We start from the raw sequence: 25,179 nt of genomic DNA, 5'->3' as shown, positions 1-25,179 counted from the left end.
TGATTATCAGATAAATCTATGATTATCAATTAAACAATATCTTCCTCTTAAAAGGGTATGCCATGTTACCTTTGCTATGTTTATTATTCTGGAACCAGAACTGAAGATGCATAATAGATTTACGAATATCCCTATCACAAGACTGAATAAACTTCTCCAATAAAAGAGGATTGATGTTGACTTCTTGTGCGGCACAAACCTGCAGGTCATCCACCGAAGAGTTAAATTTCACTTTCAATCTTTTAATTTTTCCGTCTTTTTTAAGGGTTGGGGAACTTAAAGCACATACTGTAAACTGATTATTTATACTAATCTTTTAATGTTAATGACTCCAAAAATTCATGAAAATCCTTATAAGTTCAAAAAAGCATAAGAAACCAGTCTCATAGTAACTTATGACTTTTTTTTTCTCTTTTTCCTGTCTTGTTTTCATAACATAACATTTTACATTTTATTTTTTAAAAATTTCACTCTAAGTAGATAATGATAAAAACAAATCTCATCTCAATAAACAACTCTAATAGAAAAAATCAGCATACAATCCATTGAAAAAATTTATAAGATAAAAAAAATTCCATCACTCAAGTCTCAACTCATGAATATAAGTTGAAGTTCAGTTTTACTACCCCCGTTATTAACTAATCAAAGGGAAAGCTTACCTCTGTACAATGCATACTATCAAGTCATTTATAAGTTGAAGTCATTTGTCATTTGTGCAATGCATACTTTATGGTGATGCCACCTAAATTATCAAAGAAAACGCATCAACCATTAAAGTACAAAGTGATCAAAACATTAAAAATAGATAAACAACCCTGAATCATTAACATTAAAACAGGAGGAATTTATAGAATAAGAGGGTAGTTGGATGGATGGTGGGATTAAGATTAATCATTAGAAGAAATATGTCTTGGGTACTAAGGTGGATTATTCAAATAATGATAAAAATGGATTAACAATTCATAGCTTTACGCATTGTAATGAAATTAGTCAATAAGACACTCACAAAACATGTACTCTCTTAGCCAAGAATCTATACTGTATTATTCAACAAATTTTAACTCTCCATGTTGAAGTTAATTCATTTAGTAATTTAGTAAATGAAGTATAGAATAAAGCTAGTTAGAAAAAAAAAGTAATAGTGAGGCAATTAGATGAACATCATAATAAGTCAAATAACATATTATTCACCAACTAATATATAATGACAAAACCATGATTTGGTTTATATAATTAGGATTTAGCTTCCAACTAATCCTCGGGAAAGTAACAGTAAATTACCACTATGATAGGTTTGAAGAAAAATAAGTGTATTTTTCTACTTTGTTTCAAAACTGATGTTTTAAAGCCTTAAATTGCTAAGAGTGAGTGTAAAAAGTAACTGAAATCATTACCTGCTAGTGCTAGTATAACATATGGAAATACATTCTTTAAGTAATAACCCCTCCTTATGACTAAAATATCAATGTTTCCTATACAATAAAGAGGCTTGACAACATCAATTTTCACGCACAAACAGGACTCAAACGTGAACATAAAGAGAGAAAGAGAATGCTTATATATCTTTCTTGAGTACATATTTTATGTATGTGCTAACTCTCCAAGAAGAATTGTAGCTCTAAGTCCTTGATTCTTCAATAATTTTATGATCAAATAAAAAGCTTAATAAATCTGAACCATAAGATGTCAATGTCATGGTAAATGTAAAGTAAAGATTAAATGATATCATATTGATAATCAAAACATGTAAAAAGTACAAAAATAACCACAAAACCATCAGTTTTTTATATAGACATTTCATCAAGTAGTGAGGCAGCATAAGTGAAAAAAAACTATGATGCAGGAAGGTAGAACCAACCTTTAGAATTTTCCTTAATCTGTAAGGCTATTTTGACTGCCACATCAAAGAATTTAGCAATTTTTTTAAAATTGCACTCAATAAAACCCCTGGATGTGAGAGCAGGGGTTCCTGAATCACGAAAACATGACCTTAATCAACATGTAATTATAGATACACCAATATAGTAAATAGCTATAACCATGAAAATATGCCTTTAAACCCCATTTCTCTTCACAGCAATATATATTGTTGATATCATATGCACATGCCAAATGTGATGAAGCTTTCTCTAATGTTGTAAAAACCCCTGAAGACTCTATGACATAATCAGCACCAAAATCACTCCAAGGGATCTCCACAGGATCTCTGAATACAAAAATAAAAAAAATATACATGTTAAACCAATTTTGTAAAGTTCTATAATAATAACACCTCCACAAATATTGTCGATCCGTAACGTAATATTGTAATATCAATTTCAATTATCAGATCTCAACTTATAGATACTAACTTGAAGATACCAAGACTAAGTGCATAGATACTATATAGAACAATGCATTTACCAAATGTAGTCATAAAGTTTAAAAAGAGTCCATAAAAAATAAATATAAAATAACATGAGAAGGAACAACAAAGGGTCAATATCATAGTTAAACAATATCAACTTTATAGTGAGTCCCCTGATATAAGAGGATTAAAGAAACTCTTGTCTAAACAAATAAGTAACTTATTACAGGTACACACTATAACAACAATGAGCAGCTCATTAACAATAAAGGTAGTATTCGTATTAGCTATCAACTTTGAAGTGCAAATATCAATATTAAAATAACTAATCAAATGACTCATTTACACAATGATAAAAGGTAGTATTTCAACAAATTTAGCCAATATGTCAGCACACAATTCGTTACAATCCAAATTTGAAACTACAGATTGATCAACAAACATGATTTCAAATTATCATTACCGAAAAAGGGGCTTTGAAACTCATCACTTGAAGTCCAACATCAGCAGCTCTATCACACCATCCAACGTTCAAAGACTCTGTATTTTTCTAAATGTAGTGTTAGCAAACAAATAAAATCAAACATAGGAAACAAATATGCTAATTAGTTTGTGTTTCCCCTAGCTGCATAATCCATTACAATCAAAACAATCTGAACAATAAAAAACCCATTGAAGTAACAAATTAGCATGCACAATTAATTAACAGTGTATTTTATACAAACTGATCCAACAAATAACCAAAGAAGTCCTTACCTCCTTAACAATGTAGTTAACGGTGACAAAGGGACTTGTAGTTTATAATCTCTCTTGCCACTTTCTCATCAATCTGAAATTTGTGAAGCAGAAAGAGAAAGAAAGAAAATAATCTCATAAATCAAAATAATAACCATAAATACAAATAAAAGATATTGAAATCAATAAAATAGCAAATATGAAAAATAGAAACAACTAATTAAAGTGGTTGTCACTTAAGTAAAATAGGTAACAACTAATTGATAGGATATTTTATATTAGTAGTTGCTAATTTGAAATCAAATTAAAAAGAGGTTGTTATCAATTGAGAAAAATTAGGAACCGAGGTTATCCAACAATCAAAACTTATTTACGAAACAAAAAAAAAAACAGAGAAAGCCGGTAACTGCACAATAATTAATATACCAAAGCTTAACAAAGCTAAAAAAAATATGTAACTTCATAAAACCTTACTCAAAGTCAAAACAAACTCATGAAAATTACCTTGATAGTATGAAATTCCCAACTTTGATTGAAATTAGAAAACAAATTAGGACCACCGATTAAAGCAAACATTTCAACAGAGTTAGAAAAACAATAATTATATGTACCAAAAAAACAATTATTATAGAAATTTGACCTAATGTTATATCCCCCCATGTGAATTGTTTGCACTCACTAATACTATGCTAGCTTTCTTTGCTTTTTCCTCAAACATGTAGGGTATATAATAATATAATACAACATGTAGGGTATATAATAATATAATACAACATGCTCCCCTCTCTTTGTGGATGTGCTTCTAGCCACCTTCTTCCATGATCTTATATTAACTGGAATTCTTGTTGTCTTTTAAATACTTTGACAAAGCTTTAAATCATGATTAGGGATGTTGGGGATATTTAATATTTGCCTCCTTCTAAATTAAGGAACTGCCTGCCAATAAATAAATAAACCACATCAAATAATTTTGGATTTGTCTGAAATTTTACACAAATGATTTGTATGATATAAACTTTCAATCTAATGGTGGATTTTATAAAATTTATATTGGTTAAAACATTATTGAGAGAGGTGTAACATTTGGTGTCAAATTAGTTTGTGTCATTTGATCTTGATCCTATATGTATATCTATTACTAATATATTAAAATCGATTACCACCAAAGTTACAAATTTATCCTGAGTATTTTAAACCACATTGCAAGTTTTATATCTTTCATTGTAATTTCACTAAAAAAACTTTTAAAAAAATAGAAACAACATAAGATAAATACGTCTTCAAAAAAAAAAAAAGATAAATACAAAAAAAATATAGAAAGAATAAGATGTATATAGAAACAACAAAAGATAAATACCAAAAAACATAAACAAAAAATATAGAAAGAATAAGATGAGTACAAAAAAAAAATATTATATACGAATTTATGCATAAAAATATAAACAAAAAAATACAATAAAAAGATTATTTATAGAGAATTTAGTCAATAAAAATAAATTATCGAAAAAATATAGAAAAATAAGCTGAATACATAAACAATATTTTTCATCAAAAATAAAATAAAATAAATAATATTACTACCAAGTTTACTACTAACTATTAATAATAATAGAATAATGTTAATTACTATCAAATTTACTAAATTACCCTAGATATTTCTAATAAAATTTATAATTTTCGACTAAAAAATATATACAGGACCATTATTTGTCATTGAAACATAAAAAATTGGATAAATAAGTTTTAAAAAAAATAACACAATAGTTTCACTTATCTATTACTTCTATTACTTTTATTTAATATATTAAAATTGATTACCACCAAAGTTACTAATTTATCCTGAGTACTTTTAACCACGTTGCAAGTTTTATATACTTCATTGTAATTTCACTAATTTTTTTATATAAAAAAAAATAGAAACAACATAAGATAAATACAAAAAAAATAGAAAGAATAAGATGTATATAGAAACAACAAAAGATAAATACCAAAAAATAGAATAAGATGAGTATAAAAAAAAATATTATATACAATTCTATGCATAAAAATAGGAACAAAAAAATAAAATAAAAAATTATTTATAAAGAATTTAGTCAATAAAAATAAATTATCAAAAGAATATAGAAAAATAAGCTGAATACATAAAAATAGGAATATAGAAATAGAAACATAAACAATTTAACTATATTCCTTCATGTATTGAACTTTTGATTATTAATGAAATGCAGTAAGTTTGTTTGGTTCAAAAATAAAAAACATAAACAATATTTTCCATCAAAAATAAAAAATATTACTACCAAGTTTACTACTAACTATTAATAATAATAAAATAAATTTAATTACTATCAAATTTACTATTACCCTAGATATTTCTAATAAAATTTCTAATTTTCGACTAAAAAATATATACGGGACCATCATAAAATATTGGATAAATAAGTTTTACAAAAAATTCACAATAGTTTCACTTATATTTAACAATATTTTATTCTAAATAAATTTTCTACATTAAAATAATGCTAAACTTAAATATCAAATTAAAGTCAGTGAACCCGTTCACACGGGTCTTTAAACTAGTATATATATCAAAATAGATACCATATGTGAGTTTCCGAGAGTTTTTTCAAATAATATTTTAAACTCCAATAGTACAAGTAAAGAGTGTTAACGTATTGTAGTTAAAAACAACTTTAGGTTAATTTAGGTTAACTCCCTACCGTTAAACAAAATTCCAACCTTTTTTTATATATAACTAAATCTAAACCATTGTTTTTTCAAATAATATTGTTTATTTTTTAAAATTTTCCTAAATTCAAAAAATATATTGAACTTGACACTGTCTTAGCTTTTTTTCTTTTTGACTCAATACTGCCTTAGCTTTTGTTTATTGTTTTATATTTTTAATTCATCAATTTTTTAAAAATATAATTTTTAATACGTTTTATACTAACGGTTCAATATTAACAAATAAATTAATGTTAAAAATTTGGTCATAGTTAATTCAAATTAGCAAAAGAACATATTGTTTAATAATTGGAGTTTGAAGATTAATTGTTCATAGATAAAGAAGAGAAATGCTTTTCAATTTGTCTTTCTTCTTAAAGAAGAGGAATGCTTTTCAATTTGGGAGAAACTTTTTTCACCACAGTTTTTCCACTACATTTTTTTTTGTAACTAAAAGTTTAAATGAGTTGTCTCAAGGGCTCTCCAAGGTTAGGACTACCTCAAGATTTAGAGAGGCTAACGGAGTGCTTACATATTATTCAACAACAAGATCCGCACATTGACGGTGAGAGTTAAACTCACAATCTTGCAAGTATGAGTCGGTCCTTAAATCCTCGTTGGATTGTCACTCCATGTTGATTGACGTGTGGTTTTTAGTTACGAATTTTACTCTCGAAGTTAAATTTCAGACGGTAAAAATTGATAGTACCCATTATTTTGTTCAGAAATAAACAACTAGAAAATCCAAGTTTAATTGTAAAAATGGAGGTGTCAAAAGTCGTTTCTATTGAAATTTCCTACATTGATGACAAAACTAACATTCATGTCTCAAATATCAAGTGTGATGAACTCTAAAACCTTAAGCAATAAAGGACATATACGTAACATGTTCATAAGGTCATGCAGAGAAAATGAAGCATGAAAAAAAAGCCTTGCCTTACTAAAACCTGCAAGCACAAAAAACATGGACAGAAGAATATATTGTGTAATTGAAACACCTTTAAACACAAGTACGAATTTGCAATGTGTAAAGAATACTACATGGCACAATATTAACTTCATGTGATAAATATGAATGCATGCTCCTATTCTCATTTGCATTGATAACTAACCATGATGATGACAAGTACAATATTAACCACCACTATCTTCATTCTTCTCATGTTGTGCAATGTATGTATAATTGCAAGCGAAGAATGTCCTCCCGCACGCAAATATAAATCATCTGACGTAAAAGCATTAAGGAAGAGATTTGAAGGTTGGGTGAAACGACATGGTCGAAAATACAAACATAGTGAAGAATGGGAAGTGCGCTTTGGCATTTACCAAGCCAATGTTCAGTACATAGAGTGCAAAAACGCACAGAAAAACTCCTACAATCTCACAGACAATAAATTTGCATATCTTACAAATGAAGAGTTTAGAAGTACTTATATGGGTTTAACAACTACGTTGCATTCACATAATACAGGATTCAGGTATGATGAACATGGCAATCTTCCAAAAAGCAAGGATTGGAGGAAGGAGGGAGCAGTAACTAAAATCAAGGATCAAGGCGAATGTGGTAAAATTTCTTATAATTGAAATGCATGGCTTTTCAGAGATGTACGTCAAATTATGCTATTTCAATTTCATACTACTATGCAATGCAGTGCATGCTATGTTACTAAACTTTCTTTAAAAAAAAAACTCTTTTAGAGCTTCAAGATTGTCCACCGCCTTGATCACATTGATTTTGGAGCTTGAACAAGTAATTGAATTCCTTTAAAATAAAAAAATAGCAAAGTAAATTAAAGGGATATGGCTCATTTACTCAAATTTTTATAAAGTAACACAATTTACTTCTGCAATTTCTTACAACTCAGAACATTCTTTTTTTTTTACGCTAACTCAGAACATTCTTAGAATACCAATGTTTTGACTTTGATATTGTCTGAAACATTTGTATTTTAACTTAAACGAATATTCTTTCAAGATGGTCTCAATTTGGTTGTTGAGACCATGTTTTAACTACTTTTAAGTTCTATGTTGATGCAGGAAGTTGTTGGGCATTCTCTGCAGTAGCAGCAGTAGAAGGCATCCACAAAATAAAATCAGGGAAATTGGTCTCTCTGTCTGAACAAGAACTCGTAGATTGTGACGTTAAAAACGGTAACCAAGGTTGCCAAGGTGGCTTGATGGAGGATGCATTTACATTCATCATAAATAATGGTGGACTAACCACTGAGAAAGACTACCCTTATGAAGGTAAAGATGGTACCTGTAACAAGGAAAAAGCCGCACATCATGCTGCGAGTATAAGTGGATACGAAGTAGTTCCTGCTGGTAATGAAACTAAGCTTAAAGCTGCAGCTGCACATCAACCTGTGTCTGTTGCAATTGATGCAGGAAGTTATTTATTTCAACTTTATTCTGAAGGTGTTTTCTCTGGCTTATGTGGGAAGCAACTCAATCATGGTGTGAATGTAGTTGGGTACGGAGAAGCGAATAGTGTCAAGTATTGGATTGTGAGGAATTCATGGGGTGCTGAGTGGGGTGAATCTGGTTATATCAGGATGAAGCGCGGCACTTTTGATAAAGATGGTCTGTGTGGCATAGCCAAGCTAGCCAGCTACCCTGTATAGCGTAGTTTAGCTGATTTACCTGCAATAGTTGAATATCACCTCAACAAACTCACTGATACTTTAATAAATTCAAGTATGACACTACAACCATTGGAAAACTTTATAGTTTACAGAAACATTTAGTTAGTGACATAATGATTTATTAGTTATCAAATTAGTCAGAAAAAAGAAGAAGAATAATTCTATTCTACATGCACCAGTTTTCTTATAATTAATAAGTAGTAAAATAGAAGCAACGACTGATTTGGATAATGAACTTAAGTTGATAAAGTGTTGCCAGGTGAGTGGATCAAACATCAATTATAAGGCTAGGGAGGAATTAATTCAATAGTCCAGGGCCATTCATTTCGAGAACTACTTTTATCCCCCAATTATTTCTTAAAAATCACACCCCTCTGGATGGGTAAATCCGGATAAAACGGTGTATTTTTCTCGGATAGGAGCAGTTTTCCCATCCATTTCAGTTTATACACACACATGTGTGTGCGCACACCCCCACACATTACACTTTTTGATGTCTTTCTTTATAGTTCATTGATACAGCTCAATTTTATAAGGATTGAGCAAATCCTCCTAAAGCATAAAAGAAAAGGAAGAGAGTTTTCTGAATAATTATTCTTTGATGATCTCATAAGAGTCGGTACAAGCTTTATATAGCCTTAGCTCATAGGAATACCAAATGTAATGTAACAGAAGATATAAATTGTTATTACAGCAATTCAAAGCTAATAAGAGCTAATAATAACTAATAATATAATGGAATATTATTTGTAAAGATGATGATCTTTAAACTTGGCTGGAAGTCTCTTGTTCCTAACAGGCCTTGTGGTAGCTGAATTGGATTGTGCCTCAGGCCCATTATTAATAGCAGCAGCAGCATTGGAGTCCATATCATCACCTATCCCATCAAATTCAACCTTGTCCTCAAGGTTGTAACTAATTTGCAAATCCTGCCAATTTTCCCATGTGGTATCTTCAGGTGGCAGACCATTCCACTGCACTAAAACTTGCTGCATCTGCTGGCCATTTACCGAAATAATACGTGAGTTGAGAATGGCAAGGGGAGTCACTGTAGGGTGATTGTCAACCGAATCATTAGGAAGAATGGGTGCATCAGGAGGGATAGGCCCCAAGTATGGTTTCAAAAGGGAACAATGAAACACATTGTGAATCTTTGAATGGGAAGGGAGTTCCAATTTGTATGCTACTTGGCCAATACGTTCCAAAACACGAAACGGACCAAAGTAGCGTTTTTGGAGCTTATTATACTTAACACCAGAAACAGAACTTTGCCTATAAGGCTGCAACTTCACATGGACATAAGAATTGACCTCAAAAGATACATCTCGACGGTGATTATCAGCAAGAGTCTTCATTCTTTCTTGGGCCTTTGTCAAATTCTTGCGCAACATGGCAAGCACTTCTTCACGCTCATTGAGTAGATCATCAGTGGCAGCAACTTTGGAAGTGCCAAGGACATACGTTGCAATTGTGGGAGGTTCCTTACCATATACGACCTGATATGGTGTCAAACCTGCAGCAGTATGATATGAAGTGTTGTAATGATATTCTGCCCAAGGCAAAAAACGATGCCAAAGCATTGGGCGTTGATGAACAAATGCCCGCAAGTACTGCTCAATTGTGCGGTTAGTGACTTCCGTTTGGCCGTCCGTTTGAGGGTGGTAAGAAGAACTCATTCGTAATAAAGTACCACTGAACTTAAATAGATCTGACCAAAATTTGCTGATAAAAATAGGGTCACGGTCAGACACTATGCTGCGGGGCATGCCATATAATTTGCAAACCATGTTGACAAACAATTCTGCAACCTTATAAGCAGTGAAGTGAGAGGGTAAGGCACCTAAATGAGTATATTTGGAGAAGCGGTCCACCACAACCAACAAGACTGAATATCCTCCGGAAAGCGGTAAACCCGTGATAAAATCCAACGAAATATCCTCCCAAACATTTGATGGTATAGGCAACGGCTGTAGTAAGCCACTGGGTTTGCTAGTAGAATATTTCGTTTGTTGACAGATAAAACACCGAGCAACAAAATCCTTAATCTCCTTACGCATATGTTGCCAATAAAAATTAGCAGAGAGCCTTTTGAGTGTCTTGATAACACCAGCATGACCACCCACAGGTGTTTCATGAAATTCTTTTAATAGAAGGACCTTAAATTTTGAATTAGCAGGGATCCAAATCCGTCCATTCATCAACAATAAGCCATTAGATATAACAAAATCAGGAAATTTGGTGGGATCAGAAATTACGTTATGACATAATTCCTGATATGAAGAATTCTGCTGAAGTTCTTCACGTAGCTCATTTATGAACAAGAATGGAGGCGTCGAGAGTAAATTCAATTCAGCTGAAGAGGGCTCACAGCAGCGAGACAAGGCATCAGCAACAACATTCGTTTTTCCCGGCTTATATTGAATGTCATAATGGTAACCCAACAACTTGGACAAATAAAATTGTTGCTCGGGCGTCTGAATAACCTGAGTAAGCAGCTCTTTCAAACTTCTATGATCAGATTGAATGACGAAGAAGTGACCCAAAAGGTATTGGCGCCAACGTTTGACCGCACTTGTAATGGCATGAAGCTCTCTAATATATGTAGAAGCCTTAGAGAGGCGAGGGCAGAAAATTTTGCTAAAATAAGCAATAGGATGATCACCATGTAACAATACAGCCCCCATTGCTTGACCAGAAGCATCTGTTTGCACTACAAAGGGTATGGTGAAATTTGGAAGGGACAAAACGGGTGCCGTAGACAAAGCAATTTTCAACTGATCAAATGCTAGTTGCGCAGCAGAGGTCCAATCAAAAGCATTCTTTTTCAAGAGGGATGTAAGAGGGTGTGCCATGGTAGCATAATTTCACACAAAGCGGCGATAAAAACCAGAAAGACCCAGAAAGCCACGCAAGTTCTTCACAGACTTAGGAGTTGGCCAATCCAAAACCCCTTGAATTTTCTGAGGATCTGGCGCAACCGTACCAGCAGTAACAATGTGACCCAGATAAGCAATTGTAGACTGGCAGAAGGAACATTTGGTAGTTTTCAAATGAAAGTGATGAGTTTCAAGGATCGAAAATACCTGAGAAAGATGTTCCAAATGAGTTTCCATAGAATCACTAAAGACCAAGATATCGTCGAAGAAAACAATAACCGTCTTGCGAAGAACTGAACGAAATGTCATTCATGGTTGCCTGAAACGTTGAAGGAGCGTTGCACAAACCAAATGGCATTACTTTATACTCGTAATGTCCGTCGTGAGTCCTAAATGCTGTCTTCGAAATGTCTTGTGGTGCCACTCTGATTTGGTGAAACCCAGAGGCAAGATCCAGCTTTGAAAAGACGCGAGCATGGCCAAGTTCGTCAAGAAGCTCATCAATTGTGGGTAATGGGAACCTATCACGGATCGTGAGTGAATTAAGAGTGCGATAATCCACACACATATGCCATGTTCCATCTTTCTTTTTTAATAGTAACACAGGGGAGGAGAAGGGGCTATTACTAGGTTGAATCCATCCAGTGGAGAGAAGTTTAGATACCTGTAATTCGATTTCTCGTTTCTGCGAATGGGGGTATCTGTAAGGTCGTACGTTTACGGGAGAGGAGTTTGGTAATAAAGGTATGGTATGATCGGTTGGTCTAGGTGGATGATGAGGACATAATCCAAGACATAAGTGATGCAATCCAAAGCTTAGGAGGTCCTATGAAAAGGGCTTGTGCAAGAAGAATCAATGATGTCTTAGTTCACTTCATGATCAAATCCATAGAAGATCCGGCCCAAGTTGATGAAGGCTTGGCCCAAATTGAAGAAAAAGAACCAAAGTTGAAGATTATCATCCAAGCATGGATAGTGGAAAATAAAGGGCTCCTCCACTAAGCATATGAAAGTGGTGCACCAAGAAATAAAAGAGCACCACTATCTCTTCTTTATTTTGCACTTTTCTTGTAATAAATCAGCCCCACTATCATGATAGTTAGTGGTTGAAATCCTTTTGCTTTCTTAGGAGTTATTTTTTTGCTTATTACATCATCATAAGTCTTTCCTATATAAAGGAGGCATGTAACTCTTGCCAAATCAATGAATTTTGTTCAGTTTTACACATTGTGTAATTGAGAGCATTTGCTCTTAGGTTCTGGATTGGACCAAAATTGATCTTATCAAGGAATCCTTTTCTTGTGGTGATCTTCATCCATAGGCTTATCATTCTCTCTTGGATTAGAAAGAGTGTGACGCCCCTTCTACTTATTCTATTTCTTCTATTTTCCTTTACTTTGTTTCAATTTAGTTCCTAAAAGTGTTTGTGTCAAATTCTATCCTAATTTTCATCAAATGGTGTCCATCAAGTGGTAATCAGAGCAAGTTCCAAAAAAAAAAAGGGGCCAAATTGTGGTAAAGTGTCTTTATTCTTGTTTTTCATTATTATTTGTGTTCCAAATATCATTATAAAAAAAAGAAGAAAAAAAAAATTGCTACTCTTTGTGTGTTCTTGCCACACTCTAAAATTTTCTGTCTCCTTTGTTATTCATTTTCTCCTTTGTTTTAGAGTTTTTTTCTGTTGTTATAAATATTTCACAACCATGTCTAGTCCACCTTCACCTAGAACAGCAGCTATGGCTATTCAAATGAGAGCCATGCGTGACCATTTTGAGAGATTGTTAAGAGAACAAGGTGAACAATTCCAACAAAAATTTGATGAGTTAGAAAGGAGGTCTAATGATGGTAGTGGTGATGAGGAGGAAAGAAGGCGTAGGAGGAGACAAGGGAGGGATCCTTTAAAGGGCATAAAATTTAAAGTTCCATCTTTTGTTGGGAAGAGTGATCCGGAGGCGTATCTAGAATGGGAGACTAAAATTGAGCAAATTTTTAATTGTCACAATTATTCTGATGTTGAAAAAGTGCAGGTTGCTTCCATTGAGTTCAAGGAGTATGCTTTAGTGTGGTGGGATCAATTGATCAAAGATAGAAGGAGGTATGATGAACGACCAATTGATACTTGGGAAGAGATGAAGAGAATCATGAGGAGAAGGTTTGTTCCTTCCTATTATCATAGGGATTTACACAACAAATTGCAAAGACTCACTCAAGGTTCTAAAAGTGTTGAAGAATATTTCAAGGAGATGGAAGTTGCCAAAATTAGAGCTAATGTGGAGGAGGACAATGAAGCAACCATGGCTAGGTTTCTTCATGGTCTAAATTGTGACATTAGTGACATAGTGGAACTTCATCACTATGTTGAAATGGATGAATTGGTACACCAAGCTATCAAAGTGGAACAACAACTCAAAAGAAAGAGCCAAGCAAGGAGAAGTTCCACCAATTTCAATTCTCCAAATTTGAAAGACAAGGAGGGTGCTTCATCTTCATCATCTACGGAGCCCATAGTTGAAAACAAAGGTAAAGCTATTGCACCTTCTCAAAGTGTTTCAACTAAGAAAAAGGTTACATGTTTCAAGTGTCAAGGCAAAGGGCATATTGCATCTGAATGTCCAACAAAGAGAACTATGCTTATGGAGGAAAATGAAGAAGAGGAGGAAGGTAATAAGGATGTTGAAGAGAATGATGAAGAAGAAGAAGAAATACCTAGTGGAGAGTTACTCATGGTGAGGAGGATGTTGTGGAACTTGGTCAAAGAAGAAGACACCACTCAAAGAGAAAACCTTTTTCACACAAGATGCCTAGTCCAAAAAAAGGTATGTTCTTTAATTATTGATGGTGGGAGTTGTACCAATGTTGCTAGTACTCGTTTAGTGTCGAAACTTAATTTAGAAACAAAACCTCACCCTAAGCCATATAAACTTCAATGGCTTAATGAAAGTGTTGAAATGGTTGTTAATAGACAAGTTGAGGTTTGTTTTACAATTGGGAAATATGAGGATGTTGTGTTGTGTGATGTAGTACCTATGGAGGCTAGTCATTTGTTGTTAGGAAGACCTTGGCAATTTGACAAGAAGGTTAGTCATGAAGGGTATTCCAACAAATACTCTTTTGTGCATCATGGCCAAAAGATTGTTCTTGTACCATTGAGTCCTAATGAAGTGAGAGAAGATCAAAAGAAAATGAGAGAAAAAAATGAGCAAGAAAAAGAAAAGAATGAAAAAGATAAAGAAAAGAAAAAGAGTGACAAAAGAAATAATGATGAAATGAAAGAGAATTTGATTGCAAAAAAAGGAGAGGTTGGAAATGCAATTGTTTCAAAACAGCACCTATATTTGCTATTTTGCAAAAATGTGGAGCTGCAAGCTAACACTCCTAACCCACAAAAGTTTCCAAGTTGTGTTGAAACTCATTTGCAGGAATTTGAAGACATGTTTCCAAAGGAGGTACCAAGTGATTTACCACCTATAATAGGAATTGAGCATCACAATGACCTCAATCTAAGACCATCCATGTCAACCCGGCCAACTTACCGAATCAATCAACCACAAACTAAAGAATCACAAAAACAAGTGGCTGAATTTGTGAGAAAATTGCATGAGCAAGTGAAAATGAAAAATGGAGAGAAAATTGAAATTTATGCAAAAAAGGCTAACAAAGGATGGATGGTGGTTGTTTTTGATCCCGGGAATTGGATTCGAGTACAAATGAAAAAGGAATTATTGAAATCACAAAAGAAGTCCAAACTTAAGGGTGAAGAATTGTTCAATTCGAGGTCGAATTCTCTTCAAGAAGGAGGGAATGATGAGGACATAATCCAAGACATAAGTGATGCAATCCAAAGCTTAGGAGGTCCTATGAAAAGGGCTTGTGCAAGAAGAATCAATGATGTTTTAGTTCACTTCATGATCAAATCCATAGAAGGTCCGGCCCAAGTTGATGAAGGCTTGGCCCAAATTGAAGAAAAAGAACCAAAGTTGAAGATTATCATCCAAGCATGGATAGTGGAAAATAAAGAGCTCCTCCACTAAGCATATGAAAGTGGTGCACCAAGAAATAAAAGAGCACCACTATCTCTTCTTTATTTTGCACTTTCCTTGTAATAAATCAGCCCCACTATCATGATAGTTAGTGGTTGAAATCCTTTTGCTTTCTTAGGAGTTATTTTTTTGCTTATTACATCATCATAAGTCTTTCCTATATAAAGGAGGCATGTAACTCTTGCCAAATCAATGAATTTTGTTAAGTTTTACACATTGTGTAATTGAGAGCATTTGCTCTTAGGTTCTGGATTGGACCAAAATTGATCTTATCAAGGAATCCTTTTCTTGTGGTGATCTTCATCCATAGGCTTATCATTCTCTCTTGGATTAGAAAGAGTGTGGCGCCCCTTCTACTTATTCCATTTCTTCTATTTTCCTTTACTTTGTTTCAATTTAGTTCCTAAAAGTGTTTGTGTCAAATTCTATCCTAATTTTCATCAAATGGTGTCCATCAGTGGAGGCAAGGTGGACGGGTCAGAGAAGAGGTGGCTGTGTTTAGCGATGAGTGTTTGGAATGGTGGTTCGAGTGGTTCAGTAGTGGGATTAGTTGAGTTTGAGTTTGGATCGGGTGGTGGTTCAATAATAGATAAAGAAAAGAATTGGGCTGATGAATCAAAACGGGCTGCTTTCTGGAAATAGTGGAAGCCCACGGTTGGGGCTGGAGACTCACCTTTAAGTTCAATGCATTGATCCTTGTAAAAGAAAGCTAAACTCAATGTGGCATAATTCATCAAAATTGGGCCAATTTGTTTCAGCCATTGGGCCCCAAGTATGATATCGGCTCCACGAAGACCCAAGCGATACAAATCTGTAGTGAAGGTGTGTTGTTGCAACGTGATGGACACAGCAGGGCATATCTGAGAGCATAATAATTCTTGTCCACTACCCACCAAAACTTTAAATGGCTTGATAGATTCATGGGGCAGGCCCAATACTTCAGCAATTGAATCCTGTATAAAATTATGTGTGCTGCCTCCGTCAACAAGGACACGCACCGGGTGTGACCCGATATACCCAAGGATCCGAATTGTGTCAGCTGCCGGCACACCAGACAGGGCAAAAAGGCTTAATTGCGCCGCTTGGACCTCCGATTGTGGCGTCAGAACTCCGCTTGGATCAATGGAATCTGTGAGTAATTCCTCAGCGGCTGTAGTAGAGAAAGAATCATCATTGTCAGCAAGCATCACAAAAACTCGGGCACCACATTTATGTTGTTTAGGCCATTTTTTATCACAGTTGAAGCATAATCCTTTTTCTCTCTGTTCATCCAATTCAGGGCCAGAGAGGTGCCGAAAACGCGGTTTCGCCGGAGGAGTGGGTAGCAAGCCTGATGTATTTTTCGCTGGGGAAGTGACCTCAGGAGCCTTTTGAATAGGTCGAGCTACGGATGGCGGTTGCCAAGATGATGTCGGCCGAGAAGCGCGTGCGATGTCTTGCAACTTTTCTTCCTGCAATCGAGCCAAACCCGCTGCTTGGGAGATCGAAGTGGGTTGTTGTGCGACTACCTCAAGCCGTACATCACTCTTCAAGCCGGAAATGAAGCAACTAAGTAAATCCACATCAGAAAGACCTTCCAAGCGATTGGCCAACGCTTCAAACTCGGTGAGATAAGCGGACACCGTCGTTGATTGAGTCAACTTGAACAAGTTGCCACGAGGATCGTCAAAGGCCGTTGGGGCGAAACGTGTTTCCAGTTTCTCCAAGAATTGAGCCCAAGATGCAATTTGGCGATTTCGGTACATCCACTGGTACCAAGCCAGTGCTGCTCCGTCAAGGTAAAAAGAGGCAATGGTGATGCGCTCCTCTTCTGGTGTTTGATGATAATCAAAAAACTGTGAAATTTTAAAGATCCAGCCATGAGTATCGGTCCCATTGAAGCGAGGCACATCAAGTTTCAGACGAGGTCGATTATGGAAGTTCGGAGAAGAATGTGATGAAGCAGCAGTATCTTCAATGTGTTTACGCATGGCGTCAAATTGCGTAGTTAAAGAAGCAACCTGTCGGACCAATTCAGCCATGGTATCCGGTGGTGGAGGTGGAGTACCCATGGAAGGAGGGAGAAATCACAATGAAAGCACCAATGATACAGCTCAATTTTATAAGGATTGAGCAAATCCTCCTAAAGCATAAAAGAAAAGGAAGAGACTTTTCTGAATAATTATTCTTTGATGATCTCCTAAGAGTCAGTACAAGCTTTATATAGCCTTAGCTCATAGGAATACCAAACGTAATGTAACAGAAGATATAAATTGTTATTACAGCAATTCAAAGCTAATAAGAGCTAATAATAACTAATAATATAATGGAATATTATTTGTAAAGATGATGATCTTTAAACTTGGCTGGAAGTCTCTTGTTCCTAACAGGCCTTGTGGTAGCTGAATTGGATTGTGCCTCAGGCCCATTATTAATAGCAGCAGCAGCATTGGAGTCCATATCATTCATCCTCCCAAATATTTTGCAAATCCAAGATCAGTGTCACATTTCTCAAAGTTCAAATTCATCCTATAGTAGTGCCATTGAGAAAAGAATGGTGACACACTGACACCAATATTCGTATGACTGAAGACTTTGCTCTATTCACCCGAGCTAGTTAAGTATTAAGAACTACACATGGCCCATTCTAAATGGTTCGACAGATAAGACTTGAGTGATATATTGAAAACCTGTCTCACAGCACAAGCCATATTCCATGCATTACTACTGGCTAAAATATATTTCTTTTTGATATACAGTATAATTTGGTTAATTTTAGATGAAGATTGAAGAAGGATGTGCAAAGAAATATCATTTTAATTTGTTTATTTCTTCTTTTTCTAATAAGTTTGACGTTTCAAATAGTGCAAGACCTAAAAAAAAGATAACTAATTACAACAAAACAATTATCTTAATTTCATTACTATTGTTGCGAATTGCAAGTTGGTGCACTCGCCAACAATAACGGGCAACAACCATTCAGGGTCAGACATTGTAACCTACGGTGCATAGTTTCCTTTCTGACCGTTGTTCTGCCAATAATTTCATAATGGTTCCTCGTCCTTGGGTTGACCCTAGATTTCACCATTTCCTTCGTCAAGTCCAGTGCACAAAATGTCTATGCATCAATTATAACAATACTGTAACTCTCAAGATCAGGAACACATCCTGCTCTGCCCATGCTCTTCAGGAGTTTGACTGCATCCACCAGCTGATCAACGGTACATAGATGATAGTAGGAAAATTACAAGTCACGCGGTCATGATATCCAATAGTTTGCACCTCAAGCAAAACATTAGATATCTGTGAACATGACCAGAACGTAGAATCCGCTGTAAGAGAGAAGGTGTGAGAGCTTCAGAGGTATTAATTGCAGCATTTCACCAATAATTTGCATTATTGGCTTATGGGGAGGAAGAAGGAAAGGAATACTATATGACAAGGTTGGGAATTTTCTCATAGTTCATTATTTCTACTTGAGCTCTAACACTAACAGCCTGCTCAAGGTTTGGTAATGATGACAATGGACAACTGAAGGAAAATGCTTCAAAAAAGGGAGGGAATAAAAAATTATGTAGCGCATTGCTGATCCAATTACTGAAAATTTAATATAGTTTTGTAGTACCTAGTACCATAACCAACATGAAACCTGCAAAAGGTTTGTCAAAAAAATTTACTTAAGGCCCTTTGGTGTTCTCTCTCGTTCTATTTTTTTCTTAAAAATCTATGTAAGGGTCATAACATATGACACAAGCCCTGACATCATTGATTCATAATCAAGTAGTACTAAGAAAGGGAGAATGAAGAATATGTTTAAAATATTACCACAGTTCAAAATCGTGTAAACGCCAAGGTCTGTTTCAGTTCAGCGGGAACGCCTCCTCCTATATCTGGTGTGGCAACGAAAACTCCAGAGAAATACCAGAAAAACAACTAGAACCACTTGTAGAATAATTGCCAGCTTTAAGCCTAAACCAGCAACTTCCAATTTATATTTACCCAAAATTTTGACCACGTGAAAGTATGAAACAGTTGTTGGATAAAAACTTACCATTAAGGTTATAAACTGATTCCTCTGATTTCGCTTCATCTTTTGCTTCTTTTCCAGGAAAAATGCCCTGATCACTTGCTTTTGAATTATAATTCCCATACATGTTTTCTGCATTGCCACCCATAACACATGTGTTGGGACAATGAATGGTTCCATCATATTCATCACTCCCATCACAACAATCTGCGACAATATTGAATGAAAATTGTAACTCAAAGTTGAAGGCAGAAGAAAGCCTAAACGTCTAGATCCACTAGAGAAGTAAACTTCATTGCCATCTCACTTATGTGAAATGTTAAACAAAATCAATCAGTTGCAACAGAAATGTTCAGTTACTAAAAAAATTGTATTTATAAAATAATTAATCTGGCAAGTAATGAGTTTAAAACAGGTCAATACCGATAAGAAAAAATAACAAAGATTTCATACATTACATAGACTAGTTAATTCCATTTGCAAATGGAAAATATTGGAGATTAATTGTTATTCGATCATCATCCAAACAATTTCAAAGGGAAACATAAACAACCCGTCATTTACATGCCTTTGTGGACTAAGATCTCTAGTCCATTCCTTTGACTTAGCAAAATGCCAAGTGGCAGTGTTGTTAATACCGGATTGTTCAAATTCCGCTACGCAACAGTGCTATAGTGCCTCTGTAGCTTCTATCTGATAACATTTTGTACTAAATAGTTTATTGCCGAACAATAGCGTTTTGTTCAAATTTCGCTATGAATAGCGCCACTATTTAACAACAGACTGAATGTGAAACTTAGAAAGATAAACATGATGACAAAAAAATACAGCAGAAAAGGTTTACCACAAAAACGATCATTAACATGGGAAGAAACTATAAACTGTGGCTTGCTTCCTAGGTTTCTGCAATAAAACTTTCCTGCTGGACAAGCTGAAGTTCCTGTAGATCAATGAACAACAACCCCCAAACAAGTTATAAGCGGAATAAAAAGCCACCAAGATTGTATATTTATGTATTGTAAGTTAGTCCCAACCCAAATTCTAAGACAAAGTAGCAAACTATCAAACATTTAGCGTAATACTCTCTCTCTATGTTCCAAAATATAAGTCACTTTGGGCAAATTACCCAAATTAAGAAATGTAATTAATGTTGTATGAAAATGAAAAATTATGAGTTAGTTTACAAATTAGGTATATGAAAGACAAATTGAAGAAGAGAAATTAATAAACAATTAAGAGTATAATAGGAAAACTAGCATTAAATGCTTCATTCATAAGGTATGATACGATTGATAGCATACTACATACCAGGTTCATCGGTGCCATCAGAGCAGTCACAGAAATTGTCATTGAGACGGTGGTCTCTAGAAAAGGATTTGGATCCATCCTTACACTTGATGAACTGAGAGCTATAATATTTCTCATCTGAAGAACCACAAAACCAAAAATGTAAGAAATTGAGATATAAAGCGAAAAATGGGTTTCACGCCGAATTGAGAAACGAACCTAGAGGATGAACGCCAAGGAGTGAAGAAGAGTGTGAAAATGAAAGGGAAGAAGAAGCGATGAGAAGAAAAGATGCAACTGCAGAGGGCAAACATAGGATGCAATAAGACTCCATGTTCGTTCGATCGATGTGAAATATGCTCTGTAATGTTCAATTAATGTTCATGAGATGAGAAAAACACTGTTTGTTTTGGAGAATCAATTTTTTTTTTTTTTTTAAGGATGGAGACTCAAATGTTTTTTTTTTTACTTCATTTTGTAACCAACCATTCACTTTAAGGCTAATTCTAAAATGGACCGGTCTAACATATGGTCCATGTGGACAAGGAGAGAAACTCTTCTCTAGGCACAGTTACAACACCTAAATTTTAGGCACAACTAATAAAGTCTTGACAGCTCATAAAAGAACAGATGAAAAGGAAACACGTGATATCACTCTCTTTTCTGAAAGAAAAACAAAAACAAAACTTCTTTCTCTCTTTCAGCAAGTTCTCGTACCATATGAAATTTCTTCTCAAATTTTTCCTTGCCTTTCCACTCTGCCGCCGTGTTCACACCTCTGCCTAAGAAGATATCAGCGAAGAACTCAAGATTTTAACCATGTATTTTGTAGAGGTTGGGGGGATGATTTTGGGTTTTAGGGTTCCAATTATTTTCAATTAGTTAAGAATCAAATTGGATCTTAGGATTTCTTACGGGCTCTATGGTGAACCTTTTCATCCCAATTCTATTTGATTTTTGATTGGTGGAGGAATATGAGTTTGGAAAAATCGAGAAATCACTTATTGGCGGAAAATCGAGAAATCCAGAAATCGGTGAACCTTTTCTCAAATGTTGGCTTCCATTGACACTTCCATTTTTAGTTTATTCCTTGACAATTTGTGTGTATTGTTATTATTAGGTACATTTAATGTAATTGAAAGATTTTGTTTCTCTTGTATGAGTTTTATCCATCAATGACAATGAAATCATTTTGTTTTTATCATTGTGGTTCCCTGGTTACTCTTGTTATTTCTATGTTTTGAGTTTGCAACATATATAATTTGGAATCCAATGAAATTATGTTTGCATCAAGATGTTGAATCTTGGGATGCTGAAATATTGGGTTTGTTGAACTATAACATGCTATAAAATTCAAGAACAAAGTAAAATAGTTCCTTGTTTAATAGATATCAGAGGGCCAAATTTGATATATAAACTTGCATATTTTAATATATTACAATTAGTATAGATTTAGCTTGTTTGCTCATGTTGCTCATTTTAATGTGGCACAAACTATACATGAACTAGAGCACAACCAAAAAATATGACCTACAATTTGTACATCAATAGAGATGTTAAACAAAAACTATTCACAACATAATATAGAATAGAAGCAGGCCACTACATAACTAGAACACAAAAATTGAGCTTTCAACTTCTCTTAACCATGTCTTCAAAAAAAACTTCTCTTAAACCAGAGTTACTGCATAGCCAGACCAATATTAGGATATAATCATCTTCTGCACACAAAAAACCAGCAGCCCATTTCAGTTTCTCTAATTTCTTTCAAGTGCTTGTCTATCTTGGAAAGCACTACTTGGAGGAAACCTGTGATTTGAAGATTCCTGCATGCAAAAAAATTGAATACTTGAGCAAGCACACATGTTTAAGTTTTGATTAAAGTCATGTTTTCATTATCTACATACCTGAACTAATGAGTTAGTTCCTTGTAGCATACTAGTAAATGGAATGGGTGGTGCACCAAAAGAAGTAAATGGAACATTCAAAGTGTTGTCTATGTTACTGTGAACATTAGAAGGCCCATCCATGGAAGAATTAATGGAACAAAAGTTATCTTTCTTTCTTTTCTCTGTGATAAAAAAATTTAACAGAACAATTTATTAAGCATATCCAATAAATAATGAAAGTATACTTCGAATATAATAAACCAACTCACTTTTAGGTTGCTTTTCTTTTGTTGTTGATCCTTTCCTTTTTTCAAAATGTCCTTTCTTGCGAGTATAGGACATTCCTTTAGTTTGTGCAGGAAGAGGGTTACAAATTGCAGCATGTTCAGTATCCTCATTTTGAGTGAAATTGTTGTCACTAGTTGTTCCTTTTAAATTCAAATTGAGCTCACTAATGCATTGCTGCACACTCTGAGCTCCATTATAAAGCAATTTCCACATTATCTGTTGAGTTTCTTTGTGTTCTTGACTATCCAAAGCTAGATTATAAAAAAACTTCATAATAGCATTGCGGTAAAGGATCATGGAATCGCCGTCGTCATTGTTCATTGCATTTTTTGAGAGAGAATCTTCTTTTGCACTCTCATGTATGTGATCATAAACTACAGACCTTGCCTTTTTTGACCATCTTCTCAAAAAGTATTGGTCAGGTATTCTTAAAATACCTTTGATGTTATAAATTCTTAAAGCATGGCTACAAAGAATGGCCATAGTGTTAAACTTTCGACAACTACAACTAATCGATGTAGCAGAGGAGTCAAATGTTACAATATGTTTCTTATTAGACATGTGATTTGAACTCACTTCATGATATGACAAATTATCAGATCCCCCAATGTCTTTTGAAGTACTTCCACCAGTTCCAGTAAGATATTCATTCAAAAAAAGTTTGAAAATCTTGTGTGTGTATATCATAGATGTCTGTCGCAAAGTTTCGCTGATATTTATGATGCGGGGAGGCATACTTTGGCTATTTTTGAATTCCTTTTCAGTCTCTAATTGTCGCCACTTGTTTACCATCTTCTCAAATGCTAATATGAATTGACTAAGACCAGTTGTTTTCCCAGTAATGTCGCCCAACACACTATTTGTACTCTCACTTCTTTGAGATGACTTGATATCAGCAGAGAACACATCCTTGCTATATGCGGTGCTCCATTTATGTCGAATTTTATACATACCGCTCAACCACGTATGATTTTGAAGCTTGTACTCATTAATCATATCACTCCAAGTGCTTTCAAATTCTTCTTTTGAATCACAACCTGACATGCATTTTCTAAACAAACTTTGAAACTTCAGATCAGATTTAAGATCACCACCCAAATGAGAAGGTGCATTCTTAGATATATGCCATAAACATAATCGATGAGTTGTATTCGGCATTACCTCTCCGATTGCTTTAGCCATGGCTCCATCTTGATCTGTAAAGATTGTTTTTGGTTGTTTGTTTCCCATGCTCTCCAAAAACACTTTAAATAGCCAATTAAAAGAAATTGAAGTCTCATTGGATAAAAAAGCACAACCAAACATGACATTTTGCCCGTGATGATTTACACCAACAAAAGGAGCACAGATCAAATTATATTTATTAGTGCGGTAAGTGGTATCAAAAACCACAACATCTCCAAAACAATCGTAATCAACTCTGGACTTGCCATCTCTCCAAAATACATTGGTCAAACGTGATTCTTGGTCTAACTGCACACTATAGTAGAACATGGCATCTTGTGCTTGTCTATTTTGCAAGTGATTGACTAAAGATTGGGCATCTCCAGCTTCAATTAATTTCATCTTTTCAGTGTAGACAAAATTATGCATATCCTTCATCGTCATACCGAGCTTATCATATCCGCCAACTTCTTCACCCAAATAATTCCAGATATTAGTAACTTTCATACCAGCATTCACCATAGACTTTATGAGACCTCCTTTGGCTTCTGATACTTTTCTGAAAGAGCGTAACAGATGTCTTTGCTCAAGCGGCACAAATTCATGGTTGTGATCCATTATAAACTTAGTAATTCGCCATTCTCCATCCTTACTGACATTAAATCGCACCATCGCTTTACAATTTGTTCTTGAATCAGCCCTTTGATAAGTGACTTTACTTGCGATTTCACCTTCAGGTTCATTGTTCTTAAACCCTTGTTTGGAACAATAAAAATCTTTCAAACGTGTGTTCTTTTTATCATTATCATAATACAGTTCCTTTCCTTTTCTTACACTAAAACCCATTTTGAAGCCATGTTCTTGGTATAGGTTATAAGCTTCATCCTTGCTATGCACAACTTGACCAAGAAAAATATCTTTGTACTTGTCAATTTCAACTGGTTGACATTCATTATCCTGCATATTGATCCTACAAATAAATATAGATGTATGTAGTCATTAAGTGATGAGTACCACATAAACAAATTGAATTCAATAAAACTTAAGAAATTTGATTTATATTAAAAATGCCTCTTTAATCCTTTTTGATTTCATCAATATTAACCTGTTCTATCCCATCCTTGAAAACAACTTTCAAAAGAACATCTCTTCATCTAAAGTGATAATGATAATTTCAA

The 25,179-nt window shown here is 34.4% G+C and overlaps 4 protein-coding genes across 8 annotated transcripts; 2 read left to right on the top strand and 2 right to left on the bottom strand.

Annotated features, from left to right (window-relative positions):
* Window positions 1-1,762: 1,762 nt before the first annotated feature.
* On the bottom strand, window positions 1,763-21,114 carry LOC123907740 (glucosidase 2 subunit beta). 5 transcript variants are annotated; one of them, XR_006809363.1, is made up of 10 exons: window positions 20,880-21,113; window positions 20,682-20,798; window positions 20,218-20,313; window positions 19,398-19,580; window positions 19,172-19,315; window positions 8,067-8,449; window positions 3,587-4,018; window positions 3,104-3,176; window positions 2,811-2,887; window positions 1,763-2,206 (listed from the first exon to the last, which is right to left on the bottom strand). XR_006809363.1 is itself a non-coding variant. In XM_045958114.1 (6 exons), exons 1-5 carry the CDS (start codon window positions 20,992-20,994, stop codon window positions 19,212-19,214), a joined length of 615 nt encoding a protein of 204 aa, XP_045814070.1. In that variant the 5' UTR covers window positions 20,995-21,113; the 3' UTR covers window positions 6,772-8,449; window positions 19,172-19,211. The 5 variants fall into 5 exon arrangements, 3 of the variants coding, with proteins under 3 accessions (XP_045814070.1, XP_045814069.1, XP_045814071.1); XR_006809362.1 differs by having other exon boundaries at window positions 3,104-4,018; XM_045958114.1 differs by lacking the exons at window positions 1,763-2,206; window positions 2,811-2,887; window positions 3,104-3,176; window positions 3,587-4,018 and having other exon boundaries at window positions 6,772-8,449.
* On the top strand, window positions 6,920-8,430 carry LOC123907739 (ervatamin-C-like). Its single transcript, XM_045958112.1, has 2 exons — window positions 6,920-7,370; window positions 7,844-8,430. The coding sequence occupies exons 1-2, from the start codon at window positions 6,920-6,922 to the stop codon at window positions 8,428-8,430; spliced, it is 1,038 nt and encodes a 345-aa protein (XP_045814068.1).
* On the top strand, window positions 13,031-15,358 carry LOC123905335. Its single transcript, XM_045954943.1, has 2 exons — window positions 13,031-14,404; window positions 14,747-15,358. Exons 1-2 carry the CDS (start codon window positions 13,031-13,033, stop codon window positions 15,356-15,358), a joined length of 1,986 nt encoding a protein of 661 aa, XP_045810899.1.
* Window positions 21,115-22,417: 1,303 nt separating the features above from the next.
* Window positions 22,418-24,964, bottom strand: LOC123905334 (protein FAR1-RELATED SEQUENCE 5-like). The gene is made up of 3 exons (XM_045954942.1): window positions 22,819-24,964; window positions 22,568-22,731; window positions 22,418-22,486 (listed from the first exon to the last, which is right to left on the bottom strand). The coding sequence occupies exons 1-3, from the start codon at window positions 24,962-24,964 to the stop codon at window positions 22,418-22,420; spliced, it is 2,379 nt and encodes a 792-aa protein (XP_045810898.1).
* Window positions 24,965-25,179: the final 215 nt, after the last annotated feature.

Source organism: Trifolium pratense, linkage group LG2, assembly GCF_020283565.1.
Source record: "Trifolium pratense cultivar HEN17-A07 linkage group LG2, ARS_RC_1.1, whole genome shotgun sequence".
NCBI lineage: Eukaryota > Viridiplantae > Streptophyta > Magnoliopsida > Fabales > Fabaceae > Trifolium > Trifolium pratense.
This window is presented reverse-complemented; position numbering and strand designations above follow the sequence as displayed.

Coding starts and splice junctions, on each gene's coding strand:
- LOC123907739 (XM_045958112.1), top strand. CDS start 6,920: ATGATGATGACAAGTACAATATTAACCACCACTATCTTCATTCTTCTC. Junction 7,371..7,843: donor CAAGGATCAAGGCGAATGTG/GTAAAATTTCTT, acceptor ATGTTGATGCAG/GAAGTTGTTGGGCATTCTCT.
- LOC123905335 (XM_045954943.1), top strand. CDS start 13,031: ATGTCTAGTCCACCTTCACCTAGAACAGCAGCTATGGCTATTCAAATG. Junction 14,405..14,746: donor CTTGGCAATTTGACAAGAAG/GTTAGTCATGAA, acceptor ACTCATTTGCAG/GAATTTGAAGACATGTTTCC.
- LOC123907740 (XM_045958113.1), bottom strand. CDS start 20,994: ATGGAGTCTTATTGCATCCTATGTTTGCCCTCTGCAGTTGCATCTTTT. Junction 20,799..20,879: donor CCTTGGCGTTCATCCTCTAG/GTTCGTTTCTCA, acceptor GTGGTTCTTCAG/ATGAGAAATATTATAGCTCT. Junction 20,314..20,681: donor TGATGGCACCGATGAACCTG/GTATGTAGTATG, acceptor ATTGATCTACAG/GAACTTCAGCTTGTCCAGCA.
- LOC123905334 (XM_045954942.1), bottom strand. CDS start 24,964: ATGCAGGATAATGAATGTCAACCAGTTGAAATTGACAAGTACAAAGAT. Junction 22,732..22,818: donor AAAAGAAAAGCAACCTAAAA/GTGAGTTGGTTT, acceptor TTTTTATCACAG/AGAAAAGAAAGAAAGATAAC. Junction 22,487..22,567: donor GAACTAACTCATTAGTTCAG/GTATGTAGATAA, acceptor TTTTGCATGCAG/GAATCTTCAAATCACAGGTT.